This window comes from Tursiops truncatus, chromosome 9 (assembly GCF_011762595.2).
Source record: "Tursiops truncatus isolate mTurTru1 chromosome 9, mTurTru1.mat.Y, whole genome shotgun sequence".
Lineage (NCBI taxonomy): Eukaryota > Metazoa > Chordata > Mammalia > Artiodactyla > Delphinidae > Tursiops > Tursiops truncatus.
Window position 1 is genome coordinate 32,013,419 of NC_047042.1, and position 21,526 is coordinate 32,034,944.

The following is a 21,526-nucleotide window of genomic DNA, read 5'->3' on the forward strand; positions in this document are numbered from 1 at the left end:
TCTTTGAGTTTACTACCAAACTTGGCAGCCTTCCTAACACCAAGCCTTGCTTTAAGGTCGTGCAGTTCAGCGAGCACTTCCCATCATTCTCTGACACTGAAATTCCAGGAAGTCACTGAGAACAGCTCCTTTTCATCCTCCTCCATCTCTAAGTGTTTAATACATTTGACTATTCTTCCCCTCCCAGCTTTATTGAAATATTATTGACATACAGCATTGTATAAGTGTAAAGTGTACAATGTGATGATCTGATACATGTATATACTGTGAAATGGTTACCACAGTAAATTTACACCTCCACAACCCATGTAACTGCCGTGTGTGTGTGTACACGCGTGCTGATAACATTTAAGATCTACTCTCTTAACAACTTTCAAGCATATAATATACTATTGTTAACTGCAGTCACCATGCTGTACATTAGATGCCCAGAACTCATTCATCTTATACCCAGAGGTCTGGACCATTTGACCAATACCTCCACACCTCCCCAAAGCCCCAGAAACTGGTAACCGCCATTTTACTCTGTATAAGGTCAGCTTTTTTAGATTCCCCATATAAGCAAGAATATTCAGTACTTGTTTCCTCTGAGTGAACTACCTCACTTGGCATAATACTCTCAAAATCCACCCACATCATCACAAACGGCAGGATTTCCTTCTTTTTATGGCAGAATGATGATATTCCACTGTATATACACCACATTTTCTTTATCCATTCATATGTCATGGACGCTTAGGTTGTTTCCATGACAGTCGACTCTCCTTTGTAGGAGAAACTTATCCTGTGATTGCTGATGATACTATACAGTCTTCTTTTTCTACGATTTCTCTGCCCACTCTCTCTCTCTCTGCCTCCTTTATGTCTCCTGCTCTTGTTCACTACACGCAGCCTTTCCCAAAGCTCTATTCTCAGCTGGATTATCTTCTTTACGTCTCATTATCTAGCTCATCAATTCTCAAGACACCAAAAATGACCTCGCAAACTACAGTTCTAGACTGAACCTCTGCACTGAGCTCTGGGTCAGACTTTCCACCTTTACATCAATGTCCCTCACTTCAAATACACCAAAAATAATAGAACATCATCTCTTCAGAGCAGGTTCTTTCCTAAGTGCCCCATGTCTAATAATAATAACACTACTGTTATTATTTCCTCTGAATAGTTTGTCTCTTTCATCTTTCTTATGTCTCATGTCCAAAGAGATGCTAACTCATAACCTTAGAATTCAAGACCACATAGGCTGCGCTCTGGACTGTCCCTCCAGCCTTATTTTTTATTATTCCTATCAAGAAAATCTATATTTTAAGGAAACCAAACTCTTTAAATTACCTCTGAATGGCAGGTACTTTCTGGCATTCCAAGATGCCACTAACATTCTCCCCTTTGCTATAACACTCCTTTCTGATCACCATTTTTTGTTGAATACCAGCCCATCCTTCAAGGTTCAGCACAAGTACCACCACCTTACAAGACCCTTTGGAACCCTGTCTCTGTCTCCCTACTCAAGCGCAAGTTCCTTGAGAACAAGTGTTCATACTTTTTGAGCCCAAATGGTACTATGCCTGGAGCCTGGTACAAGCAGATGCCCAATGAATGAAGAAAGAAATATTGAGTACTGGAACTTGGGAAAAATCTAAAATTGTAATTTAAAATGAAAAAATCTGTAATAAAAATATCCATCTTACTTGGTTGTGCTCTAGAGTTTCAAACAATTGTTCATCAAACTTCAGTAATAGAATGCCTGTCCGAGAGTGAACTTCGTAAGAGAACTCCATGGTTGCCCAGGTCTGGCTGATTTCAGTAACAACCTAGATGTAAACAGTATTTAGTTATGTGCACAAAAGTTTAATTTAGGACTGATACTTAGGCTATCATCTGGAATTTTAAAAACTGTTTTTACAATTTAAAAAAAAAAAACAGAGGGACATCAAATATCACTGGCCTCAATTTTTTTCCTCCAAATAATTCACGGTGATGAGGTTTAGAGAATGAATTCCACCACACAAAAGGAACAAGTGTCACACCAATATCAAATTTTTTTTACTGGATCTGAGCTTTATATCCTTCACTGAAACACAATGCCAGAGCAGGAGGGGATTTAAAAGGTTATCTTAAAAGTCTGATAGACACTCAAGACTCAGAATCCGAGAGAAGGGGAAGATGGCGGAAGAGTAAGACGCAGAGATCACCTTCCTCCCCACAAATACACCAGAAATACATCTACACGTGGAACAGCTCCTACAGAACACCTACTGAACGCTGGCAGAAGACCTCAGACCTCCCAAAAGGAAAGAAACTCCCCCACGTACCTGGGTAGGGCAAAAGAAAAAAGAATAAACAGAGACAAAAGAATAGGGACGGGACCTGCACCAGTGGGAGGGAGCTGTGAAGGACGGAAGGTGTCCACACACTAGGAAGCCCCTTCGTGGGCGGAGACTGCGGGTGGCAGAGGGGGGAAGCTTCGGAGCCACGGAGGAGAGCACAGCAACAGGGGTGCGGAGGGCAAAGCGGAGAGATTCCCGCACAGAGGATCGGTGCCTACTGGCACTCACCAGCCCAAGAGGCTTGTCTGCTCACCCGCCAGGGTGGGCGGGGCTGGGAGCTGAGGCTCCGGCTTCAGTCAGAGGCAAGAGGCTTTTTCTTCCCTCTTTGTTTCCTGGTGCGCTAGGAGAGGGGATTAAGAGCACTGCTTAAAGGAGCTCCAGAGACGGGCGCGAGCCGCGGCTAACAGCGCGGACCCCACAGACGGGCAGGAGACGCTAAGGCTGCTGCTGCCGCCACCAAATAGCCTGTGTGCGAGCACAGGTCACTATCCACACCTCCCTTCCGGGGAGTCTGTGCAGCCCGCCCCTGCCAGGGTCCCGAGATCCAGGGATAACTCCCCCGGGAGAACGCACGGCACGCCTCAGGCTGGTGCAACATCCTGCCGGCCTCTGCCGCCCCAGCCTCGCCCCGCACTCCGTGCCCCTCCCTCCCCCCGGCCTGAGTGAGCCAGAGCACCGAGTCAGCTGCTCCTTTAACCCCGTCCTGTCTGAGCGAAGAACAGACGCCCTCCGGCGACCTACACGCAGAGGCGGGGCCAAATCCAAAGCTGAACCCCAGGAGCTGTGAGAACAAAGAAGAGAAAGGGAAAGCTCTCCCAGCAGCCTCAGAAGCAGAGGATTAAATCTCCACAATCCACTTGATGTACCTGCATCTGTGGAATACCAGAATAGACAACAACATCCCAAATTGAGGAGGTGGACTTTGAGAGCAAGATTTATTATTTTTTCCCCTTTTCCTCTTTTTGTGAGTGTGTATGTGTATGCTTCTGTGTCAGATTTTGTCTGTATAGCTTTGCTATCACCATTTGTCCTAGGGTTCTATCTGTCCGTTTTTGTTTTTTACTTAAAAAATTTTTTTCTTAATAATTATTTTTTATTTTAATAACTTTATTTTATTTTATCTTACTTTATTTTATTTTATTCTCCTTCTTTCTGCTTTTTCTCCCTTTTATTCTGATCCGTGGGGATGACAGGCTCTTGGTACTCCAGCCAGAAGTCACTGCTGTGCCTCTAAGGTGGGAGAGCCAAGTTCAGGACACTGGTCCACAAGAGACCTCCCAGCTCCACATAATATCAAATGGCGAAAATCTCCCAGAGATCTCCATCTCAACACCAAGACCCAGCTTCACTCAACGACCAGCAAGCTACAGTGCTGGATACCCTATGCCAAACAACTGGCAAGACAGGAACACAACCCCACCCATTAGCAGAGAGGCTGCCTAAAATCATAATAAGTCCACAGACACCCCAAAACACACCACCAGACGTGGACCTGTCCACCAGAAAGAAAAGATCCAGCCTCATCCACCACAACACAGGCACTAGTCCCCTCCACCAGGAAGTCTACACAACCCACTGAACCAACTTCAGCCACTGGGGACAGACACCAAAGACAACGGGAACTACAAACCTGCAGCCTGCAAAAAGGAGAACCCAAACACAGTAAGATAAGCAAAATGAGAAGACAGAAAAACACACAGCAGATGAAGGAGCAAGATAAAAACCCACCAGACCTAACAAATGAAGAGGAAATAGGCAGTCTACCTGAAAAAGAATTCAGAATAGTGATAGTAAAGACGATACAAAATCGTGGAAATAGAATAGACAAAACGCAAGAAACATTTTAAAAGGACCTAGAAGAACTAAAGATGAAACAAGCAACGATGAACAACACAATAAATGAAATTAAAAATACTCTAGATGGGATCAATAGAATAACTAAGGCACAAGAATGGATAAGTGACCTGGAAGATAAAATAGTGGAAATAACTACTGCAGAGCAGAATAAAGGAAAAAGAATGAAAAGAACTGAGGACAGTCTCAGAGACCTCTGGGACAACATTAAACGCACCAACATTCAAATTATAGGGGTTCCAGAAGAAGAAGAGAAAAAGAAAGGGACTGAGAAAACATTTGAAGAGATTATAGTTGAAAACTTCCCTAATATGGGAAAGGAAATAGTTAATCAAATCCAGGACGCACAGAGAGTCCCATACAGGATAAATCCAAGGAGAAACACGCCAAGACACATATTAATCAAACTGTCAAAAATTAAATACAAGGAAAACATATTAAAAGCAGCAAGGGAAAAATAACACACAAGGAAATCCCCATAACGTTAACAGCTGATCTTTCAGCAGAAACTCTGCAAGCCAGAAGGGACTGGCAGGACATATTTAAAGGGATGAAGGAGAAAAACCTAGAACCAAGATTACTCTACCCAACAAGGATCTCATTCAGATTTGATGGGAGAAATTAAAACCTTTACAGACAAGGAAAAGCTGAGAGAGTTCAGCACCACCAAACGAGCTTTACAACAAATGCTAAAGGAACTTCTCTAGGCAAGAAACAAAATAGAAGGAAAAGACCTACAATAACAAATGCCAAACAATTAAGAAAATGGGAATAGGAACATACATATCGATAATTACCTTAAATGTAAATGGCTTAAATGCTCCCACCAAAAGACACAGACTGGCTGAACTGATACAAAAACAAGACCCATATTTATGCTGTCTACAAGAGACCCACTTCAGACCTAGAGACACATATAGACTGAAAGTAAGGGGATAGAAAATGATACTCCATGCAAATGGAAACCAAAAGAAAGCTGGAGTAGCATTTCTCATATCGAACAAAATAGACTTTAAAATAAAGACTATCAGAAGAGACAAAGAAGGACACTACATAATGATCAAGGGATTGATCCAAGAAGAAGAGATAAGAATGGTAAATATTTCTGCACCCAACATAGGAGCACCTCAATACATAAGGCAATACTAACAGCCATAAAAGGGGAAATCGACAGTAACACATTCATAGTGGGGACTTTAACACCACACTTTCACCCACGGACAGATCATCCAAAATGAAAATAAATAAGGAAACACAAGCTTTAAATGATACATTAAACAAGATGGACTTAATTGATATTTATAGGACATTCTATCCAAAAACAGAAGAATACGTATTTTTCTCAAGTGCTCACGGAACATTCTCCAGGACAGATCATATCTTGGGTCACAAATCAAGCCTTGGTAAATTTAAGAAAATTGAAATCATAGCAAGTATCTTTTCTGACCACAACGCTATGAGACTAGATATCAATTACAGGAAAAGATCTGTAAAAAATATAAACATACAGAGGCTAAACAATACACTACATAATAACGAAGTGATCACTGAAGAAATCAAAGAGGAAATCAAAAAATACCTAGAAACAAATGACAATGGAGACACGATGACCCAAAACCTATGGGATGCAGCAAAAGCAGTTCTAAGAGGGAAGTTTATAGCAATACAATCCTACCTTAAGAAACAGGAAACAACTCGAATAAACAACCTAACCTTGCACTTAAAGCAATTAGAGAAAAAAGAACAGAAAACCCCAAAGTTAGCAGAAGGAAAGAAATCATAAAGATCAGATCAGAAATAAATGAAAAAGAAATGAAGGAAACAATAGCAAAGATCAATAAAACTAAAAGCTGGTTCTTTGAGAAGAGAAACAAAATAGATAAACCTTAGCCAGACTCATCAAGAAAAAAAGGGAGAAGACTCAAATCAATAGAATTAGAAATGAAAAAGGAGAAGTAACAACTGACACTGCAGAAATACAAAGGATCATGAGAGATTACTACAAGCAACCCTACGCCAATAAAATGGACAACCTGGAAGAAATGGACAAATTCTTAGAAATGCACAACCTGCCGAGACTAAATCAGGAAGAAATAGAAAATATGAACAGACCAATCACAAGCACTGAAATTGAAACTGTGATTAAAAATCTTCCAACAAACAAAAGCCAAGGACCAGATGGCTTCACAGGCGAATTCTATCAAACATTTAGAGAAGAGCTAACAACTATCCTTCTCAAACTCTTCCAAAATATAGCAGAGGGAGGAACACTCCCAAACTCATTCTACGAGGCCACCATCACCCTGATACCAAAACCAGACAAGGATGTCACAAAGAAAGAAAACTACAGGCCAATATCACTGATGAACACAGATGCAAAAATCATCAACAAAATACTAGCAAACAGAATCCAACAGCACATTAAAAGGATCATACACCATGATCAAGTAGGGTTTATTCCAGGAAAGCAAGGATTCTTCAATATATGCAAATCAATCAACATGATACACCATATTAACAAATTGAAGGAGAAAAACCATATGGTCATCTCAATAGATGCAGAGAAAGCTTTTGACAAAATTCAACACCCATTTATGATAAAAAACCCTGCAGAAAGTAGGCATAGAGGGAACTTTCCTCAACATAATAAAGGCCATATATGACAAACCCACAGCCAACATCGTCCTCAATGGTGAAAAAGTAAAACCATTTCCACTAAGAGCAGGAACAAGACAAGGTTGCCCACTCTCACCACTCTTATTCAACATAGTTTTGGAAGTTTTAGCCAGAGCAATCAGAGAAGAAAAGGAAATAAAAGGAATCCAAATCAGAAAAGAAGAAGTAAAGCTGTCACTGTTTGTAGATGACATGATACTATACATAGAGAATCCTAAAGATGCTACCAGAAAACTACTAGAGCTAATCAATGAATTTGGTAAAGTAGCAGGATACAAAATTAATGCACAGAAATCTCTGGCATTCCTATACACTAATGATGAAAAAGCTGAAAGTGAAATCAAGAAAACACTCCCACTTACCATTGCAACAAAAGAATAAAATATCTAGGAATAAACCTACCTAAGGAGACAAAAGACCTGTATGCAGAAAATTATAAGACACTGATGAAAGAAATTAAAGATGATACAAATAGATGGAGAGATATACCATGTTCTTGGATTGGAAGAATCAACATTGTGAAAATGACTCTACTACCCAAAGCAATCTACAGATTCAATGCAATCCCTATCAAACTACCACTGGCATTTTTCACAGAACTAGAACAAAAAATTTCACAATTCGTATGGAAACACTGAAGACCCCGAATAGCCAAAGCTATCTTGAGAACGAAAAATGGAGCTGGAGGAATCAGGCTCCCTGACTTCAGACTACACTACAAAGCTACAGTAATCAAGACAGTATGGTACTGGCACAAAAACAGAGATATAGATCAATGGAACAGGATAGAAAGCCCAGAGATAAACCCAGGCACATATGGTCACCTTATCTTTGATAAAGGAGGCAGGAATGTACAGTGGAGAAAGGACAGCCTCTTCAATAAGTGGTGCTGGGAAAACTGGACAGGTACATGTAAAGGTATGAGATTAGAACACTGCCTAACACCATATACAAAAAAAAGCTCAAAATGGATTAAAGACCTAAATGTAAGGCTAGACACTATCAAACTCTCAGAGGAAAACATAGGCAGAACACTCTATGACATACATCACAGCAAGATCCTTTTGGACCCACCTCCTAGAGAAATGGAAATAAAAACAAAAATAAACAAATGGGACCTAATGAAACTAAAAGCTTTTGCATAGCAAAGGAAACTATAAACAAGATGAAAAGACAACCCTCAGAATGGAAGAAAGTATTTACAAATGAAGCAACTGACAGAGGATTAATCTCCTAAATATACAAGCAGCTCATCTAGCTCAGTATCAAAAAAGCAAACAACCTAATCCAAAAATGGGTGGAAGACCTAAACAGACATTTCTCCAAAGAAGATATACAGACTGCCAACAAACATATGAAAGGATGCTCAACATCATTAATCATTAGAGAAGTGCAAATCAAAACCACAATGAGGTATCATCTCACACCAGTCAGAATGGCCATCATCAAAAATCTACAAACAATAAATGCTGGAGAGGGTGTGGAGAAAAGGGAACACTCCTGCACCGTTGGTGGGAATGTAAACTTATACAGCCACTATGGAGAACAGTATGGAGGTTCCTTAAAAAACTGAAAATAGAACTACCATACGACCCAGCAATCCTACTGCTGTGCATATACCCTGAGAAAATCATAATTCAGAAAGAGATATGTACCACAATGTTCATTGCAGCACTATTTACAATAGCCAGGAGATGGAAACAACCTAAGTGTCCATCAACAGATGGATGGATAAAGAAGATGTAGCACATATATACAATGGAATATTACTCAGCCATAAAAAGAAACGAAATTGAGTTATTTGTAGTGAGGTGGATGGACCTAGAGTCTGTCATACAGAGTGAAGTAAGTCAGAAGGAGAAAGACAAATACCGTATGCTAACACATATATATGGAATATAAGAAAAAAAAATGTCATGAAGAACCTAGGGGTAAGACAGGAATAAAGACAGAGACCTACTAGAGAATGGACTTGAGGATATGGGGAGCGGGAAGGGTAAGCTGTGACAAAGTGAGAGAGTGTCATGGACATATATACACTACCAAACGTAAAATAGCTAGCTAGTGGGAAGCAGCCGCATAGCACAGGGACATCAGCTCTGTGCTTTGTGACCACCTAGATGGGTGGGATAGGGAGGGTGGGAGGGAGGGAGACGCAAGAGGGAAGAGATATGGGAACATATTTATATGTATAACTGATTCACTTTGTTATAAAGCAGAAGTAATGCACCATTGTAAAGCAATTATACTCCAGTAAAGTTGTAAAAAAAAAAAAAAAAGGTCTGATAGATATTATTTACTTTTTGGATAGTGCTCTGTGTGCCAGAATGTGAATCCCAGGTCCCTTGTTGAACCTGGGTAAGTTAATTACTTCTCTATACCTCAGTTTCCTCATCTGTACAATAGAGATAATCCTCAGAGAATTAAATGAATTAATATAAAGTACTGAGAGCAGTGTTTGCTACCAAGTAAACGATATATAAATGTTTTCTGCTATAATCGTCATCATCAACTGGGTCAACTCTCTCGTTTTACAAATTTACTGTGGCCTAGCAGGAAGCTGTTTCCTGCCCAGGGAAACATGTCTCCACACAGCTATGGCAAGAGGACTTCTCCCTGAGTCTGCTTACATGCCAGTGCACAGAATTAGCTCAGGGTAAAAAGAAACAGCCCAAGGACAACACCTTCTCAGTCCCCAGCTCTTTCACTGCTTTGTCCACGATGCTTCGGACATCCTCTTCCATTTGGTGTAATCGCAAGGCTAACAAATCTGCCAAAGTTGTGGTTTCGTTTATAGAAAACTTGACCTGATTAGGAACAAAAAAAGGCAGAATTTATATTCCACATATATTAATGGTTCCTTCTACCTAATGGCCAGAGGAATGAAACACAGCTAAATATACTCAAGTCAGCTGCTGAGTACATTTCGAGTTCTGAAATGTGCAGACAACCAAAGACGTTGCTTTTTTACTCACAGTCACTGAGGCATCACCCATCGAAGCGAGGGCTGAGGTTTAGGCCGCGTTCATACTACAGTACTTTCTTTAGTTTCATAACCCTCCCCTGTCAGCTCATTTCTTACCTCCTTTGCCCACAAAACCCATTTTTAAAGAGAATCACATTGTTCATTTATTATAATTTGGTTGAAATCCCAGGAATCAGGTAATAGCTCATTTGTCTTCTCTTCCTTAGGTCCTCTATTCACTGAACATAATTCCCAGTTGCTTCCGTGCTTTAACCTAGTTTCATCATTGACTTAATCTTAGTTCCTTGGCAAAAAATAATTATTCTTATACTGTCATTATTGATATTTACCATGTGAAAATGTCACTCACATTTCCTCATCACCTTATTGACTCCCCACTTTCCCCACCTCCATATTTGCTAAGAAGCTCTCAGCTCTTCCTAAGTGCCCAGACTCACCCATGTCCCTCACAAATGAATAGCTGATCCCACCACACAGTTGCAAGGAAGCCATTTCCTTTCCTGCCCTGCTAAGAATATCCAGTCCCTGCTTCTCGGAAGGTGCAGTCCTCTCTGGCTCTCCTCAATCAGTCATGTTGCTCGTCACCATGCACGGCTCTGCACAGGACGACTAAACCTCCCTGTTTGCCCAGGACTGGGGGGTTTCCTGGGCTAAAACCTGGGAAGTCCTGAGCAAACCAGATGAGTTGGTCACCCTATCTCTGCATCACTTTTGACCTCACTCCAGAGCTGATGGGAGTCAGGTCTGTCTTAGAGAAGGAATGAGCAGGGATGCATAACAAGGCCCCCCTGATTAGCTGCATAGTTTGTGCAGTGAATATGGACCCCCTGCCCAGGTGACAACTGGAGGTTGGATCTAGTCACTGCTCTGATGCCCCAGATCAGCCTGGAGGAAGATGCCTTTTTCTAAATTGCCAGAGAACTACCTTTTCCTAGCTTGCAGAAGGGCATGACACAGGCAAGACACTGTGGTGAGAAGAAAGCTCACTGGGGCTAATGTGAGAAGGGGGCGGGGAGTGGGACACAAGTATACCTTCCATGTTGGGAGACTCAATAAAGATTTTCTGAAAGAATAAATTAATCAAATATAAAGCCTAAATATGCAATGCCTAAAAGACTCTATGGAAAGTATTATAATAAGAACTTCAGGGACCATTTATTGAGGACTTGTTATGTGCTAGGGTCTATATATAATCTCATCTCACCAAGTCTGCATGGCAGCATTATAGCATTACTTGTATTTCATAGAAGGGGCAACTGAGGTACAGAGAGCAAGTAACTGGCCCAAGATCTAAGAGATACTAGGTGTTAGAGTTGGACCAATAAAGCTTAGGCCACCCCCACTTCACCAGGCTGCCCCTTTCCTCAGTTTCCCCACCCTGCAAACTTTGTCTTCAAATCATGACAGCCCTTCTTCATGATGTGTGCCTAGCAGAAAACACGCACATCAGGCTGCATTTTATGCATTTTAAACTCATGAAGGTCACCTTCCCTAAAAAATAAAGTGTAAGTTTGGTATATTTGCTCCTAAATAGATGTAGAGAGGCAAGAAAATATAACCTCAAATGGCACAGACACATGAGAAATAATTCTATATTTTGCAATAAAATAAAAAACCATTTGGGATTTCTCTGGTGGTCCAGTGGTTAAGACTTCACCTTCCAATGCAGGGGTGCAGGTTCGATGCCTGGTCGGGGAACTAAGATCCCACATGCCTTGCAGCCAAAAAATCAAAACATAAAACAGAAGCAATACTTTAACAAATTCAATAAAGACTTTAAAAATGGTCTACATCAGAAAAAAAATCAAAAAAATGCATCTTTAAAAAAAATTAGAAAAAAAAAACCATCAAAAGACCATCAAAGAGGGATGTCATTATTAAATGAATTGTGGGGAGAAAAAAATCACTATTTCTGAATTCTCTCTCCCCCTAAATTCACTTCTAATACTCTCTGATCCTCTCCACAAAATATAAGATTCTTTGCAGCCATGTCATGCTCTATAAAATGCCTTCACATTATCTTACTTGATCCTTACAAGATCCCTCTGATTATGAGAGTAGATAGCATCACTCTCACTTTATAAATAAAAAACTCAAAACAGAATAGTTAAGTGTCTTATTTCAGGTCATATAGGCCAGTAAGAGATAAAAGGTTGGCGGGGGCAGGGGGTGTCTTAGTCACTTCTGTCTGCTCTAACAGAACACCATAGACTGGGAGGCTTAAACAACAAACATTTATTTCTCACAGTTCTAGAGGCTGGAAGTCCAAGATCAGGGTGCCAGCCTGGTTGGGTTGTCGGTGAAGGCTCTGTTCTTGGTTAACAGATGTCTGTCTTCCTGTTTTATTTTCATATGGTAGACAGTAGAAAGCTCTGGGGTCTTCATCCCCTTACAAGGGCACTGACCCCATACATGAGAATTCTACCCTCATGACCAAACTATCTCCCAAAGGTCCCATCTCCAAACACCACCACATTAGGAACTCAGCCTTCAACATATGAATTGGCGGCGTTGGAGGGGGAAACATTTAGTCCATAGCAGGGGCTAAAACTAGAATATCTGCAGGTCTATCCCTTGGTCACAATCTGAAAGAGCTGGACCTCTTGCATCTGACCAGAAACCTTTTCCCAAATCCCACTTCTTCCCAGTTGAATGATGTAAACCGAGGAATCACACTTCAGTCACAAAAATATTCAATTAGTGAGACTCAGGAAACTGACCCCAGTGGCCTTCATCAGCTGGTGCCAATGCCTGTCTCTGAGGGCAGGGCTCTGTAACTCCGCAATGGCCCTCAGGGAGGTCATCGTGTCCTTCACTGTGCCTTCCAGGCCTGAGTAAGCGTCCCACACGTGGACTTCCTTATCGAGAGACCAAATTTCCTAGAGAAAAGTGACAAAAAACTAGGTCCCCCAAAATAATAATATGTTTTATCATTTTCCTCCTTTGAAAGAATAAATTTACATTTCCCTGGATAGGAAGAAAGTAAAAACATTTAAGTCCCCAGGTTAAAGACTAAAACTAGAGAAACAGAAAAGGATCCACTCACTCATATATTACGAGTCCACTGTGTACAAGCCACTTGGATACATTGGTTTCTTATTCACAGGCTCTAACTTGATGTCCCATGAGGAAACCCAAGGGTCATTAAATGTAGAGAATTAATAGAGTTTACGGGACATGTGCAATGAAGAGTGCTTCCTCTAGAAACATAAATAAGCAGGAAACTGAGATTGTTACCTGGATTACTAACACCTTCCTCGGAAGACCTGGCTTGTTTAAATGGTAGCCCTGAAATGCTGGTTACCTTTGAGTGTTTGTTCCTTGGAACTAAATAGTCATGATTTTAAGACGTGTCAATAGGGCCTTTGACTTGGCTGTCTTCTTGGCTCATGGAACAACATTAACAATTGTGAATGAGAAAACCCCTAATAAAACAACAATCCCAGGACAGCGCTACTTCTTTAAAAAAAAAAAAAAAAAGAAAAGAAAAAGGCAAAATATCTTCAGCTGAGAGTGGGGGTCAAACTGTCACTCTGAAGTGAGACAGTCCACTGGGCAAGGAGACGGACAGGGAGTGAGTACAGAAAAGAGGCACAGTGACCCCAGGGCATGCAAAAGAATGATGGGCTGTTCTAGTTCGGGTTCTTGGGACCAGGATAAAAAGGGAAGAAAAAAATGGGAAGAGTTGGCTGGAGCGGAGCACAGGACTGAGTCGGGGTGAGGATGTTCTGGGGCAAGAAGAAAGCAAAAGGCCTCGTTACTTCTGAACTGCCTTTCGTGGTTACGCATTTGGCTTCATCCAAACATGCACTTGGCTTTATCCAAAGAGGCTTTACTCTCTTCAGAGGGCACAGGGCCGTGGGGACTAGCTATCAAAGCACGAAATTCAAAAAAGCTCAGTTCTGTTACATCGAGCCCCCTTGCGATGTTGGAGTGGGCAGTAATAAGAACGAAGGTCACAGTATTCCATACACATCCACAAGTTACCCCAACTAGTTGCCCCAAAGGCCACAACCGAAAGGTACCTTTGAAGATACAGCATGCTTACAGCTGCTAGAGAAAGAATTCGACAGCTTTCGTAAGCCTAACCCCTCCCTCAGCCCTGCGCTTCACCTCCCAGCCTCCGTTCTAGACAGCCACAGGAGCGCGTGATGATAGCCACTGCTCATCAGTTCATTAGCCCTAATATGCTCTTATCCACTCATTCACAGAAAGGTAGGCTTGATTACAAGGGCAACTGGCTGAGACTGAAAAACAAAATCCTGTTTCAAATCATCCTGTTTGAAGTAAATAAGGACATGCAGTCCAGCACAGCAGACGCTAGGTTAGGGAAGATGGAAGAAGGTGGTGCTGAGGAAGATAAATCGTCGTCACAGACAGTTATGGAACTTGCCTTGGCAAACCTTCTGAGTTCCACATCCATCTGTTCCACATTAATCTGTCTCCACTGGGTTTTAGTCCAATTATCAATGCTTCTCTGAAAACGCACAAGCAGATAAAAGTGTCAACAACATTTGGTGAAAGCAAGTCTCCGCAGCAAAATATCTAAACTGATGATACACAGCGACTCCATCATCCGGGGGAAAGTCAATTATTTAAGCATTAACTGCACCTGTCAAAACTTCCCCACCACAAAACCAAAAAAGTTGTCAGAACACGTCAAACCTAAGGCTAAAACATTGTGATATGATAATTTCTAGAAGCAATGACAAATTCCATACACATACCATCATTATCATTTAATCCTGAATACTCTGAATGAATTGGTAAATAATGTTACCATTAAATACCATATTTTTATAATTCTACATATAAGATAAGCTTTCATAAGAAAACCTTCATCTGTTATAGACAAAACTCTCATGAGTTTCTTGACCATATTCTATGCCTTGTTAATATATTTCTTTACTGGCTTTCAACTAACTTCAAAGAAAATAATGTATAACACATATTGCAATACGCCTAGTTCCTAGAACTTATTATTTTTTTTTTTGCGGTACGCGGGCCTCTCACTGTTGATCCCGTTGCAGAGCACAGGCTCCGGACGCGCAGGCCCAGCGGCCATGGCTCACGGGCCCAGCCGCTCCGCGGCATGTGGGATCTTCCCGGACCGGGCCACGAACCCCTGTCCCCTGCATCAGCAGGTGGCCTCTCAAACCACTGCGCCACCAGGGAAGCCTCTAGAACTTATTTTTGCACTTAAGTTTGCAACTTAATTAACACAGACAAAGTAACTCTATTTTTAGTTTAGGCCTGTTTATATATGCACACGTACGGAAGTATAACCATGGTGTACACATCAGTTTGTATGCACAAGTGACCATATGTGTGTGGTACATATTAATTTTTGTTTATATCCTACATAACTCTCAAGAAGGATTTGAAGCAGTCAACTCATAATACCAAGTTTCATTCAGAATGGCAAACAAAAAGCACTGATAATTCAGAAATATCTGAACTCTAATTCTGGGGAAAAAGTCTAATACCCACATATTTTAAGACATTATAAAACACAAATAGAATGACAGAGACATTAAAAATCGCATACTTATACAAAAGAAATACTAAAAGAAAAAAAGCATGGTTTCAAAAAGCAGTGTCTTACCTTAACATAAATAATGACATCCCAGAGCCCCTTGAGCAATGTTATCTCTCTGCGACACTGCTTCATTTGTTTGTACTCTGGAAGAGCCACTTCAAAAAGATGAGTAGATTCTTGCATCTGCAACAGTTCTTCTTCTAACGCCTCAAGCTCTTGATTTGCCTAAGGAGAAAACACATACACACGCACACAAACACACTTAATATCCAATGAACTGCCAGAGAAGAAAAGCCACAGCGTTGTGTAGCTCTGGTTATGTCAACTTGTACAACTTCGATTTTTAAAAGAAAATAGAAAGAAATCTGAAGTGTAATTATTGGTAAAATGGGGGCTTTAGAGGAGCAAACTCACAACTACTCAAAAAAGTTAGAGTAGACTATCAGGAAACACAGTAATGTTATCAATACCCTCCCTATACATTATTTCAGCAAAATCTGCTCTGGTATCAAATTGCTATGAATACAAATTTTCCTCTTGATTTTCATCATACAGCTGGGGACGACTTTGCTGGGGAGCAAAAGACAAGTTTCTAGGAACTTCCACTAAGAATAAATCACTTCTTTAAAAAAAAGAACTTTCAGATTTAAAACATACCCTAGAGATTATCAATACACAGACTTTTCTCTTAATCTGTTAATATGACAAATTATATTCATTTCCTAATGTTAAAACATTTCCCTGGAATGAACCCAAACTATTTATAAATTGGATTATTTGATTACTTTTTGCTTAGTTAGTTTGCATCTATGTGTACCAAAAAGAGTGGCTTATCAGGACTTCCCTGGTGGTGCAGTGGTTGAGAATCCACCTGCCAATGCAGGGAACATGGGTTCGATCGCTGGTGTGGGAAGATCCCACATGCCGCGGAGCGACTAAGCCCATGCGCCACAACTACTGAGCCTGCTCTCTAGAGCCCGCGAGCCACAACTACTGAGCCCACGTGCCTGGAGCCCGTGCTCCGCAACAAGAGAAGCCACTGAAATGAGAAGCCAGTGCACAGCAAAAAAGAACAGCCCCCGCTCGCAGCAACTAGAAACAAAGCCTGCGTGCAGCAATGAAGACCCAGTGCAACCAAAAATAAATAAATAAATTAATAAAAAGAAAAAAAGAATGGCTTATCATTTTTCCTTTCTCATACTGTCCTTTCACAAAAATAAGACATGCTTCATAGAGTAATTTTTGAGTGTTCATTCTTCTTCCGGTCTCTGGAATCATATGAATGATATCTGTTTCTTGAAAGCTTCTTGGAATTAACCTGTAATGCTATCATGGCCTGCTGTTCTTTCTGTTTTAAATTAATGGTTTATCTTTTCATTTTCCTACTGGTTAATTTTTCATAGTTATAGGACTAGTCAGCTGTGGTCTTTTTTTTTTAATTAATTAGTTTATTTTTGGCTGCATTGGGTCTTCGTTGCTGTGCGCAGGCTTTCTCTAGTTGCGGCGAGCAGGGGCTACTTTTCATTGAGGTGCGCGGGCTTCTCATTGTGGTGGCTTCTCTTGTTGTGGAGCACCAGCTCTAGGCGTGCAGGCTCAGTAGCTGTGGCTTGCGGGCTCTAGAGTGCAGGCTCCGTACTTGTGGCGCATGGGGTTAGTCACTGTGTGGCATGTGAGATCTTCCCGGATCAGGGCTCAAACCCGTGTCCCCTTCATTGGCAGGCAGATTCTTAACCACTGAGCCACCAGGGAAGTCCCTGTGTTACTTTCTGAGATAGTTTTAGTGAATTATATTTTTCCAGAAATATATCCATTTTGCTTAAATTTTAAATTTCTTATTGATTGTATTCTATGATCTTTTGAATTTCTGCTCTTTCTGTACTATCATTCCCTATTTATTCCTAAGATCGTTGATTTTCCAACAGAGATTTGTCAGTATAAATAGCCTTTTCTAATTATATTGAGAATCAAATTTGGCTTTGTTTGTCCTCTCTTTTCTTATAATATACACACTGGAACTTATTTCAGTGATGATTTATTGGTGGTTAATGCACTATTTTTGTTTATCTGAAAATATACTCTTGTTAATGAAATATAATTTTACACAGGAGAATTGGGAAAAAATCATCCACTACCTTTTGGCTTCCATTGTTGCTGATGACAAATATGCTCTTAGCCCAGTCATCATTTCTAACAGGTAATCTTTCTTTTCTATCTGGTTGCTTTAAAGGTCTTCTCTTTGCCTTTGGTATTCTGTAGTTCATTGTGATGTGTCTAGATGTTGACTTTGTATTTATCCTGGTTGGCGGTCAGTGAATTTCCTCAATCTACTGATTCATGCTTTGACCAGTTCTAGAAAAATCTCAGCTACTACATCTCTATTGCTTGTCTAATATTCTGTGTATTCTCTCTTCCAGGAAGTCTGAGTAAAACAGTTAGACATCATTCTAACTTCTTACTCTGTGTCTCTTAATCTCTTTTGTATTTTGCATCTCCTTTCACCTATGTGCTGCCTTCTAAGTGAGTTTTTCCAATGTCATTTGCATTTCACTAATCCTTTTTTCAATTAGTTCTTTAACCCCTGCTGAGTTGAATCTTTTATTTTTCATTTCCATAAGTTTCCAACCCTTTTTCAAACTCAGCTGATCATTTTTGATAGTCTCAAAACTGAGAACTTGCTCATTTTTTTCAATGTTAACTTTTGTTTCCTGAGTACATGTCTTCTTCTTCTTCTTTTTTTTTTTTTTTGGCTGTGCCACATGAAGGATCTTAGTTCCCTGACCAGGGATCAAACCCATGCCCTGTGCAGTGGAAGCACGGCATCCTAACCACTGGACCACCAGGGAAGTCCCAATAAATGTCTTCTAATATCTGACATTTCATATGGGTCTGTATCTGTGGTTTGCTCTTTCTGTTGGCCCTTATGCATGATGGTGTGTTTGTTTTATTGTAAACTCAAATTTAACTGAATTTAATCTGTTGGACCCCTGAGGAGATTAGAATAAGAGCACCTTATTCTCTTCTACCCAGAGAAGATTTGGATTTGCTTCTACTAGGTGCTAAGAAGAGCTGCTTGTAACTATATCAGTTTCCTGGTCTGGAAATTCCTTAACCATAGGGATAGTATAAAATTACACCATAACCCTTGGGAGAACAGACCTATGTTTACCAATTCCCAGAGGATCCTTTTCTATTTTTTTTCGCCCTATTCAGAGCAAGGTCTGATGGGTCATCTCATAGGCTCCCCGTGCAGGCTGCAGATTTTTCCCAGCCCACCCATTCACTAAGGGTGTAACCTCTTAAAAGCATCTCCTAGTTTGCCCTGAAAGGGTTAATCACAAAGTTCTAGAGTTCTGGTACTTTGATTTGCCCCTACAGCAGCACAGGCTTTTATGTTTCCAGCTGCTTTCCATCCTGGTTTCAGCTACTCTATTTCCCTGCCTCTTGCTTTCTTGGGAGATCAGCAATAGATTTAAAGTTACATATTTGTGAACATGTTTCAGCATCTGTTTTACAAGATGGATTTTCAAAATGTCTAGTCAACCATGCTCCCCAGAGCCAACAGCCCTTTTATTTATTTTAAATTATTTTTCCTATTAGTTATACTAATTCAATTATTCCTAGAAATATAGATCCAGTTATTTTAATTCAACTGTTCACTGTATCTTTGGCTATGAAGAAACAATAGCACATAATATAAATTTACCAAGGTATCAGTTATAAAAGGAGAGATTTACACCACTCCCCTGTTCCTGGAGGGTCAATGGTTTCCATCTTTTGGAGTGAGGTGCCTTGAGTGCTAGGACCTACCATACCAGCCCAGAACAAACATATACATGACTTTGGTTGAATCTAGTTAGATAAACACTAGATATGCTTGCTGAACAAACACACAAGAGAATGACTTCAAGATAAAGGTAACCGGGTCCTACTATATTCAAAACATCCTCAACACATTTTGTAGGTATGATAAATATCTGCCTTTTAAATATGTAACTATATGGTGTTGTAGTATAGCATGCAAATGGTAGGAGTCAATAAACGATAACTGCAGTAAATGTTTACACACAGCACATTGGCTAGTCAAGTAAAAATGTCTCCATATCCACAATCTGTTCAGACCACCTGCAGTTTAGATATAATCTTTTTAAAAAACCAACTCTATTCGCATACTCTAACCAACTCCCTTTTCAGTGAATATATTAACCACTTTTCTTTAGCCAAGTGAAAGAGAAGACCTCATGCTATTGAATGGCTGAAAGCAGTTAAAACTAAATTCAATCCAAAATTTGGAAAGAGAAGTAAAAACTGTCAGTTCCAAGTTTTACAGCAGTCTAAGGAGGAAAGGCTATCTCCAGCGTGAAGTCAAATCAGGATGGCAGCCTAGATGAACGCAGAAAAATTCCCAGCCCCCAATGCAAACTTCAAAGTCACTTTCTCATTTTGGCTGCTAGCTTAAGAATTCTTAGAGAAACAAAGATATTATTCTTCTAATAAAAGTTTAAAGCATTTTTTCAATCCTCATGAATTATTCACCATTTTCGGATTATTTGCCTATTACGGTCATTCTTATAGTCAATTATAATAAAGTAGTTCATTATAATCTAGGATTAAATGACTCAATAATATTTGTATCCAGAATTAAGAATAAGTTATGGGCATTCATTTGAAACTCCCTGAAACACTAGCCACCTCCAGAAAACCACATAACACATACTTGGGGAGTGGGCGTGGGGGCAGATGCAATGTGTAGTCGGGGGTCAGGGAGAGGACACGGAATCAGGCCTAAGGAGAAAGTATAGGATGAGGCAGTAAACATAAATCAGAGAAAAAAAACGAAAAGGTTACGGGCTTTCCTTACTATGAGTAAGAGTTACTAACAAAGTATCACATGGGAAATAGTATAATGGTTAGTATTCCTCACTAAAAAAGAAAGTAAACAGCTAGACTTTTAATACTGATTCTGTCACTGTTATCTCCAACAAGTTACTCAATTATACATGATTGTTTATCTAAAAAAAGGCAAATAGAAGCTGTATCAGAGAGATATTGCAAGAACTGAAAGAAATAATGTAAATAATATGTTTAATAAAATTCTTGACGTATAAAGTGTTTATATGTCAAGAGAAAAACAAATATCGTATATCAATGCATATATGTGGAATCTAGAAAAATGGTACAGATGAACCTATTTGTAGGGTAGGAATGAAGACATAGATGTAGAGAAGGGACATGTGGACACGGCAGGGAAGGGGAGGGTGGGATGAACTGGGAGATTAGGTTTGACATAAATACACTACCATGTGTAAAATAGATAGCTAGTGGGGACCTGCTGTACAGCACAGGGAGCTCAGCTCAGTGCTCTGTGACGACCTAGATCGGTGGGATGGGGGGAGGGTGGGAGGGAGGTCCAAGAGGGAGGGGATATATGTTATACATATAGCTGATTCACTTCATTGTTACTTAGATAAAAAACTAACTAACACAACACTGTAAACCAATTTTACTCCAATTAAAAAAAAAAGTAAAATAAAGAATAATAGTATTTGTTAGTTTCACTAGTATGTGTACTTTGATGATGACATGATTTAAATCACAATATAATTTCTGGAGAGACATTTAAATCACAATATATTTTACTTGGGGAAAATTGTTTGTAACTGGGTTTTAAATAGTTCATTCTCAACCCATAACTAATTGCAAAACTAAGGCAAAATATAGCAGTATCTCAGTGTCCAAATTTATTTTTTGAAATAGCTATTATAACACACAAGATAATTGAGATCAGAATTACCTTATCAAGTACTCCATATGGATTTTCTGCATTAAAACGAAGAGGAGCATAGAGTCTGAATCGCTCTCTGAACTCTGCCTGCTTCTCCTGATCAAGGAAGAAAAAAAACTGAAAGTGAATCTCAAATAGCTTCAATTAGCCTTATAAAACCCTTCTTTAAAAAAAAAAACAGAAAACCACAAAGCTTGTTAGCTAGCTTACATCAAACAAAATACATTTTTTCCTTATAAGAGTGACTTCTGCATTTTGGAGAGGTGAGATTTCATGTCTGACAGTTGCTGCAATCTTTTTGGTAGTTTTCCATCTTTCAGGTAATTCCTACAAACACAAAGGTGCAAATGGGAAGTTACTTC

At 40.0% G+C, this 21,526-nt stretch overlaps 1 protein-coding gene across 1 annotated transcript in view; it reads right to left on the reverse strand.

Moving 5' to 3' along the window:
* The window catches only part of DNAH11 (dynein axonemal heavy chain 11), a 313,899-nt gene that overhangs the window by 224,766 nt on the left and 67,607 nt on the right, over positions 1–21,526 (reverse strand). The window contains 7 exon segments of the mRNA XM_019928507.3: positions 1,689–1,811; positions 9,542–9,664; positions 12,564–12,722; positions 14,237–14,320; positions 15,449–15,607; positions 21,174–21,260; positions 21,375–21,491. Coding sequence (XP_019784066.2) covers positions 1,689–1,811; positions 9,542–9,664; positions 12,564–12,722; positions 14,237–14,320; positions 15,449–15,607; positions 21,174–21,260; positions 21,375–21,491 — 852 coding nt within the window.